The 15,444-nt window shown below is 43.2% G+C and overlaps 1 protein-coding gene across 2 annotated transcripts in view; it reads left to right on the plus strand.

Annotated features, from left to right (window-relative positions):
- Positions 1-15,444, plus strand: part of EBF2 (EBF transcription factor 2) — a 266,440-nt gene that overhangs the window by 69,836 nt on the left and 181,160 nt on the right. For both annotated transcript variants that reach the window (XM_054243728.2, XM_008979094.5), the window contains exon 6: positions 1,477-1,545. In XM_054243728.2, coding sequence (XP_054099703.1) covers positions 1,477-1,545 — 69 coding nt within the window. The remainder of the gene's footprint in view (positions 1-1,476; positions 1,546-15,444) is intronic.

The raw sequence follows: 15,444 nt of genomic DNA on the forward strand, positions 1-15,444 counted from the left end.
GTGTTTTGCTCCCCTTTCAGGTCCTAGGGAGTACTTTCTGTTTGCTGTAATTGCCTTAGGGGATCTTATTTCTCTCCCTCTCAGCTAATCCCATCAGCATTTATTGAGGTCTTTATACCAGGTACCTAGCACAAGGGGGACATCCTGGGAAGTAGAGTTTTCAGAATTGGAACTACAAACAGTGGGATATCATTTCTGTTTCAGATTTGGTGAAAATTATTGGAGATACCATCCCACAGCTCCTTGCCTCATTTTCCTCCTGTTTTAAAATGCATACCATAGTTCTGGTCTTCCTCCTTCATCTTTGAAAAATGATGGAAATGAGTGAATGAATAAATGTTTACAAAGTATACCAAGATCTCTGGAGAAAGACGTTATGTAAATAAGCTTTGTAGTAATCCAGGCAGCCTGTTTTATACATTTTCCTTCCTCCTCTTTCTTCAAATATTTATTAAGCCACAAAGACCAAAAATATAAAGTCATTGAGCATCAATCTGGAAGTGACCTTATTGATCTTAAAATCCAACCTTTCATGGTTCAGATTAGAAATATGGCTCATGGGAAAGTTTTGATTTGCTGAGAATTAGCCAGCTTGTAAGTCCCAGAGTGAGAATTTGAGTATATTTTGGCTTCAGGTTCAGTGTTTTTATTTTTTATTTTATAAAACGTGGTCATAAATCCTGCCCTCAAGCAGCTTACAGTTGGGAAGCTACCTTGAACAGACGTATTTATTTTTTCTTCAACCTTTATTTTAAGTTCAGGGGTACATGTGCAGGACGTGCAGGTTTGTTACATAGGTGAACAAGTGCCATGGTGGTTTGCTGCTCAGATTATCTCACCACCTAGATATTAAGCCCAGCATCCATTAGCTATTCTTCTTGAGGCTCTCCCTCCCAGCATCACCCCTGCAGCAGGCCCCAGTGAGTGTTGTTCCCCCTAAGACAGATTTATCTTTGTGACTGTTCTTGTGGCCAGGCACTATGGCTCACACCTGTAATCCCAGCACTTTAAGAGGCTGAGGTAAGCAGATCACCTGAGGTCGGGCATTTGAGACCAGCCTGGCCAACATGGTAAAAACACATCTCTACTAAAAATACAAAAATTAGCTGGGCGTGGTGGTGCACATTTGTAGTCCCAGTTACTGAGGAGGCTGAGGCAGGACAATCGCTTGAACCCAGGAGGCGGAGATTGCAGTGAGCTGAGATAGAGCCATAAGCTTTGTAGTAATCCAGGCAGCCTGTTTTATACATTTTCCTTCCTCCTCTTTCCTCAAATATTTATTAAGCCACAAAGACCAAAAATATCATAAAGTCATTGAGCATCAATCTGGAAGCCACTGTACTCCAGCCTGGGTGACAGAGCCAGACTCTGTCTGGGAGAGGGAGGGAAAAGAATGTTCTTGTTTGTCATGTGCATATTGCATTTTCTTGATTTAATAAAGTTCTTTTACTCTTTTGGTTCCTTCCCAATCTACAGTCGATGCTGTGAAAAGAAAAGCTGTGGAAACCGAAATGAGACTCCGTCCGACCCGGTCATAATTGACAGGTAGGGGGAAAAATTGATTTTTCAATGATTTTTGGTTTCTTTTCTTCATGAACCTCAACTCTGAGTACTGATCTGTGGAGCTTTGCTGTCAGGTTGGTTTCATGTTATTTCAAGATACTAAGTTCGTCCCACAAGGGCCTCCTCATGCTGGCCTTTCTTGGCAGAAGCCAGAATCTTCCTTTGGAACATGTGTCTCTAACTCTGTAGCAGAGTCTTTTCCAGGTGAACCAACTTCAGCCTAATAAGTAGTATGTGTAGTGAAGGATATAAGGCATGGCTTCTCTCTCCTCAGGCAGGTCTCAATCAGTTTTCTAGAAGAGTCAGTTAAGTGGCATCTGCTTTATTATTCTCCATGATTGCTGCTGGGCTGGAAGATTATCAATTTAGAGTATGGTTTAGGGGATTAGGACAAGGACTCTGTTGTGTTGAGGGAGATTCCTTTCTACCATGGAGGATTGCATCCTGGGTTCTATGTTGTATTTTGAGAATGGGAAAGATTCTTTGGGACAAGACACGAATTCACTGAAATGTGATTTAGTTATCCTCTGCTGCCTGTTTTTGTGATTGGAAACAGAACTTACAAACCAATGAAGAAATACCAAATTAACTCCAGCAATCATGTAATTTTTAAGAAACCCCATATTCCCACCCCTAATTTTTTTCCGTTTTGTTAAAAAACGGAATAATTCCCTGTTGCTTCTTTCTTTGGGTTTTCACATTTCTATCCAGGTCCTGAAATGGATTGGAGAGACCACAGTCTCCAAAGTTGTTATTCCAATATTCCAACAAATTCTCAGTTGGGAGAATGGAACCTCTGGCATTTTTCCCAGAAAGCCAGCTTGGTTTCTTCATGGGAAGTATAGCATAGCCTAGGAATTGAGGAGGCTAGAATTCTGGTCCTGTCCTAGCTTCTAACCTCGGACAAAGCACTCAGCATCTCTGTTCTTCAGTCGTATAAAGGTGGGTTGGGGGGGGGTCTGTCACTGCTGTAGGCTTCAAGAGGCTACTGAAATATCAATGGCAGCTTTGCAATGTTCTCTGAGATGCTTGGAAGAGAATGATAGGCAGATATAAAATGTTTGTTGGATGGTGTATAATCTCTTTGCCATTTTAGAAGGTTCCAGTAAGCTGTATTTTAGGGAGGTATTCAGGGTTACTCTGGTGTTTTTGAAAGCACAGAGATGCTTAATTATACAGAGTTGCAAGGACTCTTTGGAGTCAGTTGTCTTCCTCATCTTATAGATGAAAAATCTGAACCTTAAATGGTGGCGTGACTTGCTCGTGGTTGTACAGCTGGTTGGGCAGAGCTGGCATTGGAACACAGCTGTCCTTACTTCCAGGCCGGGTGCAGTGGCCCACGCCTGTAATCCTAACACTGGGAGACCAAGGCGGATGGATCACTTGAGGTCAGACATTTGCAACCAGCCCGGCCAACATAGTGGAACCCTGTCTTTGCTAAAAATACAAAAGTGCGTCAGGCATGGTGTAGCGTACCTGTAATCCCAGCTACTCGGGAGGCTGAGGCAGGAGAGTCACTTGAACCCAGGAGGCAGAGACTGCAGTGATTGTGCAGTCTCAGACGCCACTGCATTCCGGCCTGAGTGACAGAGCAAGACAGCGAGACTGTCTCAGAAAAAGGAACACAGCTGAGCCGTCCTTACCTCCAGACTTGTGCTTCTCTTCATGGTCACGACCTTGTCCTCCCAGCACTTTCTCTGTCCTAACTGATGAGTTGGATCTGCTCATTTTTCTCTTTTCCAGGGTATCCTCTGGGAGACCAGAAGCATGTGAGAAAGCCTAGACCAAGGTCCTGTCCTTTTGGGCCTGTGGACTGAGCTCACTAATCTTTATCTAGTCTTTTCCACCATCTTTAGCTGCTCTTTTAAGAAGGTACTCTAACCGTATGACTGTTACATCCTTTCTTGTAATAAATACCTCTAAACCAGCTTTAGAAATGTTTGCAAACCTGTAAATACTCACCTGCACCTCGGATCTTGTAAGCACATACCTCAATGGCTCTGCATTGAACAGGAGCTCCTACTTTAAAGAACTGTAACTGCATTAACAGATAAAGATGACTATGCTCATGTTTTCTTCCTGTGTAATACACATGTTACAAAAGAAGGTGCACCTGTACAAAAGAAAGTATCCTTGCATCTATAGAAAGAAAAGTGGAAATTGTCTCTTGGCTGCAGATTACAAGTTCTATGTGACTGTGGCATTTCTTTTTATTATCCTGTGCACAATACAGTAGCCCAGTGATGTCTGCATTGCTTGAAATATGTGTTACTTCTGAAATGTTGCGTGTCTGCACATGGACACATACATGCCAAAGGGTGCTGTAAATTGCCCAGTATCAGGTTTTAAGGGCCCCCACTTTACTATAAACAGATACATTTATTTGGCTTGCTTATTGTAGGGTTTTCATTTGAAGATAACCGTTCTCTCACTGAAACCTTGTCTTATTGCTCCTGAGTGTCTTTTGGGTTTACCTTAGCCTTCTTGCCTTCATTTTCAGAAGTAAAACGGCAGGGAGCAACCTGAGCACCATAGTGGGATCCCATCTCTACAAAAAAAAAAAAAAAAAAGTTAGCTAGGCATGGTTGGTGCACACCTGTGGCTCTTGCTACTCTGGAGGCTGAGGTGAGAGGATCACTTGGACCCAGGAGGTTGAGGCTACAGAGAACCATGGTCATGCCACTGCATTCCAGCCTGGGTAACAGACCCAGACCTGTCTGAAATAAAAGAGAAAAAAAAAAAAGGCATGAAGTCAGGTTTCCATTTGTTGAAGGTGGGGATGGTGCTTATAGTATCCAGGAGTTTGGCTCAGCCTTGCATCTGGTCTCTGCGTCCATCTGCCAACTTGGACATGCAGAGTTCCCTCACAAGCTCCAAATGGGTGCAAAGCAGTCTATTTTGGATTTCCTCTGTGTAAATATAGAACTCTGTTCTTTGCCCTTGTTCCTATAATGCCAGCTAATTATCTCCTCCCCCTTCTCACCTAACCTTACCAGATGCAGTTAATTTACACTGTCTGTCTTTGCGTTTTCTCACACAACAGGCACGCTCCACTCTGGTTCGGAACAAGTCTGTTTATTCTCTTGAAATGTGCATGTTCGGGGAAGAGGGAGAGGATGGTTTCCCAAGTTTTCAACTCTAAGGACCCCTTAAGCTTCTTGCTGGGTGAACACAGGGTTTAGCAGAATTTTTCCTTTCAAACTGCTATGGACAAGTAATAATACAGCTGTAATTCCATTTTTTTAATCAAAAACATGTAACAAAATGGGAAGGAAAAACATCTCATCTCAGAAATGTCGTTGATATGGTCAATGGCCAATTCAAAGAGTTTTTGATCGGGGTGAGCTAACCAGTGTTACCACACTGACTTGGGAGGCTTCCAGCTCAAACACTAAACAACTTGTCTTCCTGGTGAGCCCATGTGACCATTATCCCGGCAGATCTTCTGTTTCCAATAGGCTGCTTGAAATATGAAAAATCGCTTTTATTACCATGTGGCCCCTTAATTGAAAACCACTGGAGTTTATAATACGGGATCCCCGGTTAGGGACTTAGTTCTCCATGTCCCAAAACTTAGCCCCAGACTTGGAGTTTTCCCCCAATACTAAATTACTCCCTGCCTTCATCTCTCTAGAAATATAAATTTATTTTTTATTTTCAGTTTTTCAGTATGCTTTTGTGAATTCTTGGACAATTATAGCCCTCTCCAAAAGACCAGCCCAAAATGCAGCCCAGCAGGACTTGCTGCTGAATCAAGGGTCTCCTTATTAATTCTTAGTGTAAAATCCAAAGTCCCCACTGGGGGGGAAAAAGCCCCAAAACAGAACAGAACAAAACAGAAACAATCATGAAACATCATCCTTACTATAGTCTTCAGGGGAGCTCTTGTCCGTAAAGACCTGTGTGGTGAATAAAAATAAAAGGTTTGAATGGATTTGCATTTGTGTTTTGGAAGGAAGCTGTAACTCAAACTTGGTTGTTAGGGGCTGTGTTCTCTTCAAATGCTCTTCTCTATCTGGAAGCTTCTCTGACAACCCAGTGAGCCTCTGGGGGACTCAGGATAACCCGGTGATCTGTGAGAAGAGGATTTTAGGGACAGTCTGACTAATGTGGGAGAAGCAAGATGAGTCCCTGTTGTCCCTGTCCTCCTCAGCCCCATAGAAAGTCAGATGGATAGGGAGGGCAAGAATTTCTTTTGAATCTTGGTAGGCTGCCCATGTGCATACTGGAAGGGTGTTTTCTAGTACAAAAATAAAAAGCAGGTCCAACCTATTTCTCACATGCTAAATATCCCAGTCTTTTGTTTGGGAACACTGGTCTCATATATTTTTGAGCTCTCTTCCCAGCAGGTCCATTTTAAGTGTGGACGTGTTTTTGTTTATTTTCTTTCTTGAGAAACCAAACAACAGAATGACCTTCATTCAAAAGATTGGTTCAAAAATATCTGACTAAACTGAGGTTATTTGCCTATGAGGGGTTTTCCTAACACCATTTTCTCTTTCTTTTTTTAAAAATTTAATTGTGGTAAAATACATATAAAATTTATCATCTTAGCCATTTTTAAGTGTGTAGTTCAGTGGCGTTAAATACTTTCACACTGTGGTGCAACTATCACCACCATTCATTTATATAACTCTTTTCATCTTGCAAAACTAAAACTCTGTGCTCATTGAACATTCCCCACTTCCCCTCTGCTACCCCCAGCACATGGAAACCACACTTCTATTTAATGTCTCTGTGAAGTTGACCACTCTACATTCCTCACGTAAATGGAACCAGGTAGTGCTGATAGTTTTGCTTCTGGCTTATTTCACTTTGCATCACCTCAAGGACTCTCCGTGTTGCAGCATGTGTCAGAATATCCTTCCTATTAAAGGCTGAATGATATTCCATTGTGCGGATGATCCACATTTTGTCTATTCATCTGGCAATGGGTTGCTTTGACCTTTTGGCTACTGGAGATAATGTTAATGTGGACATGAGAATATGAGTATCTGTTTGAGTCCTTGCTTTCAATTCTTTTGGGAATATACCCAGAAGTGGAATTGGTAGACTAGATGGTCATTATATTTTGATTCCATGTTGTTTTCTACAGGAACTGCACTGTTTTACATGGTAACCATATACAGTAGCAATGGTATTGTACACTGATGGCAATGTAAAATAGAACAGTTGCTGTAGGAAACAATACGGCAGTTCGTGATTGTTCTTCCATATTGTACGTAAGCTCAAGCAAGGCTTCCAGCTTCTCTACATCTTTACTGGTATTTGTTATTTTTTATTTTTGTTGTAGTCATCCTGGTGGCTGTGACTCTTGTCTTTAATGATGTTTTCTCCTACCATCACCTTGGTGAGGGCATTGTCATCTGCTGGTCATGCCTCTGGTCCGGGCTGGTCATTGGCCCTTCTCCTGCTGTCTGGCGCAGCCTTTTCCTGCCTCTCTCTGCCTCATGGAGTACCTTGTTCTACTGGAGTGTGTGTTTGGGTTTACTTTCCCCCGGGCTGTACTTGTTCTTTCTCTCTCTCTCAAGTGTGTTTCTTACCTCCAGTGAAGTGCGATTTGTGGGATGGAAACGTTTGGAGAATCACTGTAGAGATGGAATTTGGGTAGTAGTTGGAGTTGAGCTGCAGGCGAGGTTTATGTCTACAAGGTGACCGTTGCTTCACTTTCCTCAGAAATGGGCAAACCACATCTACCAGTAGTGATATCTCCTGAATGAAGACTTCCGGCTCTGAGACAGATAGATAACAAAACCAATAATAACATTTATCTAACAGTTAATTGGCACTTACTGTATGTTGGGCATTGTACTGTGACATTTGCGCTAGTAAAATAACCTAATAATTTTAATCTTCAATGGCCGATGAAAATCTCAACTTTGAAGGAAAAAAAATCAGCCTCAGGAGTTACAGAACTCAGCCAAGGTCATATGGTCAGTTTGCCTGTTAAACTGGAATTTAGTCAGTAGGTGGAAATTACAGAGATAAAGAGTTGGGTATAATAGGAAAAAACGGCAAAATTAAGAGCCGTGAAGATGGAAGGGCCTGATGGGTGTGACCTGGAAGAACTGATAGGAACACTGGAGGGGGATTCTGGTTTTGGGGAAGGAGTGGGCCCTGTTGGTCCCTGAAGTATCATTCAACTCTGAGACTGTGTGAGTCACATTCAACTGTGTGACAGATTTCACAAAATGACGGTCCTTGGTATGAGTGAGGGGTGGGTAGTACAGTGTAGCAAAAAGGGCCCCAAGTTAGGACCAGGAGACTGCATTGGACCCCAGTACATGCACTAGTTAGCTGTCTAACGTTACAGAGGTCAAGAGCCTCCTCTCTGAGCCTCAGTTTCCCTATTTATAAAATGAAGTATCTCGGGTTTATGGGTGACTAATATATTACCTTCCAGTTTTACTTTCTCTGATTTTTGCTGAGGCCTCAAGTTTGGGGATCAGGGATGCTAACTCATCCCTGTTCCTCAATAATTTACTGGAGTTATTAATATATATATCTTCTCTGTCCAGACTCTTCATTTCCAGCATGGGAGAACCCAGTGCTGTGAAGAGCCCACAGAAACCTGGCCCCAGGCAATTAAAAAAAATTTTTTTTTTGGAGACAGGGTCTTGCTCTCTTGCCCAGGCTGGAATGCGGCGGTGCAATCATAGCTTGCTGCAACCTCAAACTCCTGGGCTTAAGTGATCCTCCTGTCTCCTCCTCCCAAGTAGCTGGGACTACAGGTATGCCACTATGTCTGGCTATCTTTAAACTTTTAGTTTTTTGTAGAGACAGGGTCTCACTCTGTGTCCAGTCTTGTCTCAGGAATTCCTGGCCTCAAACAGTCCTACCACCTCAGCCTTCCAAAGTGTCAAGATTACTGGCGTGGGCTGCTGCACTCAATGTATTTTTTTTTTTAAAGGGAAAATTTCATTCCCTCAGGGAGGGTTTAGATTTTCTCAATAAAAGTCACAGATTATCCAATGTGAATACATCATTCTTTCATGATCTCATTCCATTGTTTCCTAGCAAAACCTTTGTTAGTCTCTTGGACTTTCAGGGAATTACAGGTAAAATAAAGGACTCTGCAGCTGGGAAAAACTGTCCCTATGGATTGAAGCTCTTCACTGGAGGACACTGGAGCCGAGTGGTAAAAAACAAACAAAACTTGTTAAGAAAAATGACTCCTCTTCATGATTGGAGAAGTGGTGCTGCAAAATTCACTCGTGTAGTTGGGTTAGTGTTTAAGAATTACACTTATTCTGCTTGTCTGGCCAGCTGCCTGACACTGGAGCTTTAGGATATGGTGCAAACTAGCTGAGTCATCTATAAATGGGCTTGTTCTATCGTTCATTCATGTGGTAAGTCCTTGTGTTATTCAGTCATCAAGCAAAAAATATTTGTGAATGGCAGTGAGAGATCAGGGGATACAACAGGTGTGGTTCCCACTTTTATGGAGCATACAGTGTAAATCACCCAAATAAATAATAAATACGTGTGTGTGTGTGTGTGTGTGTGTATAATTTTTTTTTTTGAAATAGAGTTTCACTCTTCTTGCCCATGCTGGAGTGCAATGGCGTGATCTCCGCTCACCACAACCTCCACCTCCCATGTTCAAGTGATTCTCCTGCCTCAGCCTCCTGAGTAGCTGGGATCACAGGCATGCACCATCACTCCCAGCTAATTTTTTTTTGTTTTGTATTTTTAGTAGAGACAGGGTTTCTCCCTGTTGGTCAGGGTGGTCTCAAACTCCCGACCTCAAGTGATCCGCCCTCCTCAGCCTCCCAAAGTGCTGGGGTTGCAGGCATGAGCCACCACACCTGGCCAGTAAATACATATTTACAAAACATAATAATTGCTCTGAAGACTAGGTCAATGGATGGTGTCTGGGTTCCAATATTTGAATCCCATCCTTTCTTTCTCCATGAATCCCCCTGTCTGAAACACAGATCTTGAATTTTTCTCTTTTCTCCCTTTGTACACACAGTTTCTACCTGGCATACTTACCCCAGGCACTCTGCCACTATAAATCCTGTCCCTTTTTCAAGACCTAGTTCAGATTCTACTTCCTCAAAGATACTAATTCTTATAGCGAAAATCTTTTCACCTGACATTGATCACAAATGCTTACTCTTGTTCAGGGGTATGGGTATTATTTACATTATTTATTTTACCTATTTCATGCTTGCTTTACATTTCCAGTTGTAATTCTTAGATACCAGATGCCACATACCTTTTAAATTTTGATGCCAATATTTATTAGCTGTGAGATGGTGTTAATAATACTGCCTCTCTCCTTGAGTTGTTGTGTTATATATGTTAAAGTAAGGCACCCAAATAAGGCATGATAGAACAGATGCTTTAAAACAAGGCATGGCAATGATGATCCTGTGTCTCACATTGTGTCTTTGCAGTGGCTCGGATGCTGCAGACACTCTATAGATATTAATTCACAGATTAACCTCTGACTGCCAAACATTGAAGAGTTTGGGTGACTCAGTCTATTGGCAGTTCATATAGGACCATTCCTGTGACTTCCTGCATTCTACAGCCTCTTAGCGATCTTATGCCCGGTGGCATTCTGTGTACAGAATAGGCCCAAGAACAGATATCTAGTGTTGTAAAGCAGATTAAAATACTTACATTTAGTAAATACCGTGGGCCTATTATGTCATGAACCTTACAAGGGGGTCTGAGGGATACTAAGACTGAGTAAACAGAAAGCTTTCCCATTAGGAGCTTGGCATTGATATGGGAAAACAAAGGATGTGTAGATGTGACTGTGATGCTACGCAGAATGTGAAAGGTGCTGTAAAAGGGGGTAAAGGATACGCACTCTGGAAGATCCGAAGTGCAGAGATGATTCCCATCGTGGCAGAGATAGGTGGGTGATGGCTATACCTCAAATATTTACAAACTGGGGCAGAATGGCCTTCTAGGAAGAAAGAGTGTTGGAAAAGGCAGGTGGAAAAGGAGTTTCTCAAACCTGCACATAGTTTTAGAGGTACGTGGTGGATATGTGTGAAGGGAGACAGTAAGAGAAATTGGAGAGATTATTTGGGCCCAGATTTTGGAGGACTTTATATGCCCCTACAAAAGTATTTTGACATTACTTTGTTGGTGATAGAAGATGTAGAAGGACTTTGAGTTGTGCCATTTTATGACCAGGCTGGTATTTTGGAGACAACTTTGAGGATGGATTGGAAAATGGAGAATGGAAGTAGGGGGACCTGCTAGAAAGTCAGTTTTTTCCCTGCCAAATATTCTGCTATCAGCCACTGGAGTGAAAAGGTCCTTTTTCTCACCTCTTCACACCCCACTTCCCCTCCCCCAGTACACTCCCCACTCCAAAGCTTTAGCTGATGTTGCCGCTTGTCCCCATGAGTACGCGTCTTCTTTGTTCACTGGGAAGCTCAGATTCATTGCAGGGAACTGCTGTTATACCATCTGGCAATCTGTGAATTTTTTAGTAGCCTGGATGTTTGTGAGAAAGCAGAAACTCTGCGGCCAGAATCCAAACCATTTGTAAGTAATTCTTTAGAAAACAGGGAGAAAAATGAAAACCAAGTCACCATGACTAGCATTCTCTCATTCAAAGCACTTGCCCAAGACCTCTGGATCAATTCCCAGTGATAATCAGAGGACCAACTGAATGTATATGGTTATTATAACAGATGATGGCATGCTTCAACTTCCAGCCTCTTCCTTATAAAACTGTGTGGTGTGATTAAATAGCAGATTTGCTGGGAAGGGGATGAGTCAAGAGGAGCAGAAGAGCAGTACTCTAGAATTGCGCTGTGCTAGAAATAGGAAGTAGGTATTTGTTTTATGAAAAGGCATCTCTTTACAAACTCATCCAGCTGGCTTTAGGAGACACAGAGATCCCGGAGCCTGGGAAAGATTAAGATAACACTACATCTTTACCCAAAGAGGACCTCTCAAAACTGCTGGTTGTTATCTTTCTTCTTCTATTTGAGTGAACAGTGCTGAATTAGTTCTTTGGGCCTATTTTTGACACAGCTATGAGACTGACATGCCAAGTGCTTGGGAAATGAGACACATATTCCAAGGAGAGAAGGAAGTTATCCACAGGTGATTGGCAGATTTAGGATTCTACCCACTTGGGATTGATGAGACGATTTGTTTGTGAATTAGAATCTTGTAAGAATTGTTGTGTGTTGCTGTCTTCTTCACATTGACCTAGAGTTGCAATTGGAGGGGACATTTGATCAGAAAGGGAAGTAGCTGAGTGATGAGAGGCTCCAAGCTTGTCAGCCAGCCTAGACTAGAGCTTGCAAGCAGTCAGCATTTCATCAGTCTGGACTGGGTCATTGATGAAATGGTTGTCCTCCAAGTTTTATTCTAAACTCAAAATTTCCAGTGAAGGCAAACTTTCCTGTTCTCCTCGAAACCACCAAGGAGCCAGAGCTGGTGAGAAATGCAACAGGTACCCCCATTTTACAAGAGCCTTTGAGAGGGAAATAAGGGGAGAAATTCCTAACTCCACTGATGTGATAACAGAAATGGAGGAATTTGCAAGGATAGAAGCAACACTTTGGGACTAATGTCTTCACTTTTAAAAAGCCCATAAGAAGCCAAGACTTTTAAAACAGAACTCACAGGATGACAGTGAGATGAGGGTTGGGGCTGTTGTGTCTCTGAATGCTGCTACTTCAACATAGCCCCTCCAAAAAAGCCCCAAGGTGGGTCTCTACAGAGACAAAAGGGGAGCTTTTTTGGTGCTTTATGCACAATTGTACAGGACATTTTTCTAATTAGTTGAAAACGATGAGCAAAATTCATTTTAGCTACAGACTGGAAGTGTTATCCCACATTACAGAGTTGAAAACCCAATTGAGGATCAACAATTTCAGGAGCTGTGTAGCAGGTCAAAGACTCAACTGGGATAAGAGGCAAGGTCTCCAGCTCCCAGAGGAAAACTGAGGTGGTCTCTGCAAGGAAGGGGAAGAGAGAAACAGTGGGATTCACATAGAATAGATTGTGGCTGAATTACAGAGCTTCTAACTGGACTGAAGACTTGGAGGATTTACTGAAGGCTTGAGGATTCATTACCTTCCAAGCACATGCCTTGGGGCAAACCAATGGCTTTTGACTTTGCTGTAATCAGTGATTTTGTGTGGAGCCCGTTTCTCACATGCACAAAGCATTTTCTCACTTCAAAAGTATACGTAGGAAATAGATTTATGACCTGTGGGCAGAGAATGCAAAGTGACTGTTGTTCTTGTAGTGTGGTAATAACTGTAGTCAAATTTGGCATCAGCACAGGTTTGCTTATTCCTCTGCCATCCATCCATCCATCCATTCACCCATCCATCCATCCATCCATTCATTTCTTCCCTCTCATTAAATCTAGCAAATAAAAACTAGGATGCCACTTAAATATAAATATCAGATAAGCATAAATGATTTTTTAAAGAATGTATGTCCAAGTTAAATTTGCATTTCAGATAAACAATAAATCATTTTTCAGCATGTGTCCCATGCAATATTTGGGATATACTTATACAAAACAATAATTCATTGTTTATTTGAAATTTAAAATTAGCTGAGCATCTTGTATTTTATCTGGCAAACCTATCTGAATCCTAGTTTCTTATGTGAGGAGTTGGAAGGCTATGGCTCTTTCTCAGTGCTTGGAGGGGGAAGAGAGATGTTGTGTGGCCATACTGGCCTCAGAGCCAATCAGCACATGCTATGATTCCTTTTTTTTAAAGTGATTTTTAAATCCTTATCTGGGGTTTATAACCTTTGCCTTCTGGTCTATACAGAAGCTGATTCACATGTAGGAGATTCACGGAAAGGCAGTCAGGTGAGCAGAAAGCATAATTGGGATCTATCGGCATTTCCCCTCTGCTTTGTCAGTTTCTCCCCACAGACTCCCTCATGTTCAGTCTCTTCCCTCCTTTTTATTCGCCTCTCAGTGCCTTGGTCTCATGCTCTGTCTAGACCCTGCTTTATGGACTTGTCACCTCCCCTGGATTGCTTTTGCTTAGTGTCCGCTGTCCACCTCCTGTGCACTTTCATTCTGACTTCCCTAAAAGCCTTTGTTCAGCATTCCCTAAGTCTCCTTCTCCACCACTTTAAACATATGGGATTGTTTAGACTCGAGTGATAAACTGCACAGAGTTAAAGGTGAAGGAGAAGCTCCACTCTCCCTTCTTGGTTGTGGCTGACGCTTGAACAAGAGCCAGACTTTACTTCGATTTAACGCTAACAGTCCACTCGATGCTTGCCCAAGGAAATGTAGAGTGGCTAATGCATTTTATCCTCCAGCTGGCGAGGCATAAGAGGAAGAGTAACCACCCTTTTGACGTGTATCTGGATAACTTAGTGAACTGAAGAAGAAAAAAATCTGACTTTGAAAATGTGATGTCACATAGATTCAACCTATGTAGAAAAAGGGACAGCACAGTTAACCCCCATCTTTGCTGCCTTTACTTCCCTTTAAACCACCACCCTTGTCTCCATCCCCCTCTTTTTTCTTTGTTTATCATTCCTGTTCCTGCCTTATGTTTTTGGGTCTCCTTTGCTTTCTGTCCGTTGCCTTGCATTTCTAGTAGGGTGTCTAACCTTGGTTCCTACTCAGGCAATCAGAAACATTTCCCTTAGCAACTTGCACCCTAATGCCTTTCTCCTAAGACCTTCCTTTCTTCTTTTCATTCCCTGATGAAGAATGAAACCCTGGCTTCACTGTAGGTGTCCCATTTATAACCCTGGGCTGGCGGTTTTCACTTTGAGTGGCGTCCATTGAGCTTGTAAATTGTGTTGGATCAGTGAGCCCATAATGAAACCTCCAAACCCAAACACTGGAAGTCTGCTGGGATTTTAGTGTTCGTAAAGCTTCTTCCCTGGGGAGGGGTAGAGTCATTAGGTGTGCACTGTGTTTAATATTTGGTCATGCCAGGAAGCAGGAATTTTCTATTTTTATGGTGGCTTCTGAGTTTTTAAAGCAATTGTCTAATTCCCATCACTGAGACTGGAAGCAAATTAACTAGACAGTGAGGAAAGCCTGAGTGAGGGTGGTTTGGGCTGAGTGAGGGTGGTTTGGGCTGAGTGAGGGTGGTTTGGGCTGAGTGAGGGTGGTTTGGGCTGAGTGAGGGTGGTTTGGGCTGAGTGAGGGTGGTTTGGGCTGAGTGAGGGTGGTTTGGGTTGAGTGAGGGTGGTTTGGGTTGAGTGAGGGTGGTTTGGGTTGAGTGAGGGTGGTTTGGGCTGAGTGAGGTTGTTTGGGCTGAGTGAGGGTGGTTTGGGTTGAGTGAGGGTGGTTTGGGCTGAGTGAGGTTGTTTGGGCTGAGTGACGGTGGTTTGGGCTGAGTGACGGTGGTTTGGGCTGAGTGAGGGTGGTTTGGGCTGAGTGACGGTGGTTTGGGCTGAGTGACGGTGGTTTGGGCTGAGTGAGGTTGTTTGGGTTGAGTGAGGGTGGTTTGGGCTGAGTGAGGGTGGTTTGGGCTGAGTGAGGGTGGTTTGGGCTGAGTGAGGGTGGTTTGGGCTGAGTGAGGGTGGTTTGGGCTGAGTGAGGGTGGTTTGGGTTGAGTGAGGGTGGTTTGGGTTGAGTGAGGGTGGTTTGGGCTGAGTGAGGTTGTTTGGGCTGAGTGACGGTGGTTTGGGCTGAGTGAGGGTGGTTTGGGCTGAGTGAGGGTGGTTTGGGCTGAGTGAGGGTGGTTTGGGCTGAGTGAGGGTGGTTTGGGTTGAGTGAGGGTGGTTTGGGTTGAGTGAGGGTGGTTTGGGCTGAGTGAGGTTGTTTGGGCTGAGTGAGGGTGGTTTGGGTTGAGTGAGGGTGGTTTGGGCTGAGTGAGGTTGTTTGGGCTGAGTGAGGTTGTTTGGGCTGAGTGACGGTGGTTTGGGCTGAGTGACGGTGGTTTGGGCTGAGTGAGG

The sequence above is a fragment of the Callithrix jacchus genome, chromosome 13 (assembly GCF_049354715.1).
Source record: "Callithrix jacchus isolate 240 chromosome 13, calJac240_pri, whole genome shotgun sequence".
Taxonomy (NCBI): Eukaryota; Metazoa; Chordata; class Mammalia; order Primates; family Cebidae; genus Callithrix; species Callithrix jacchus.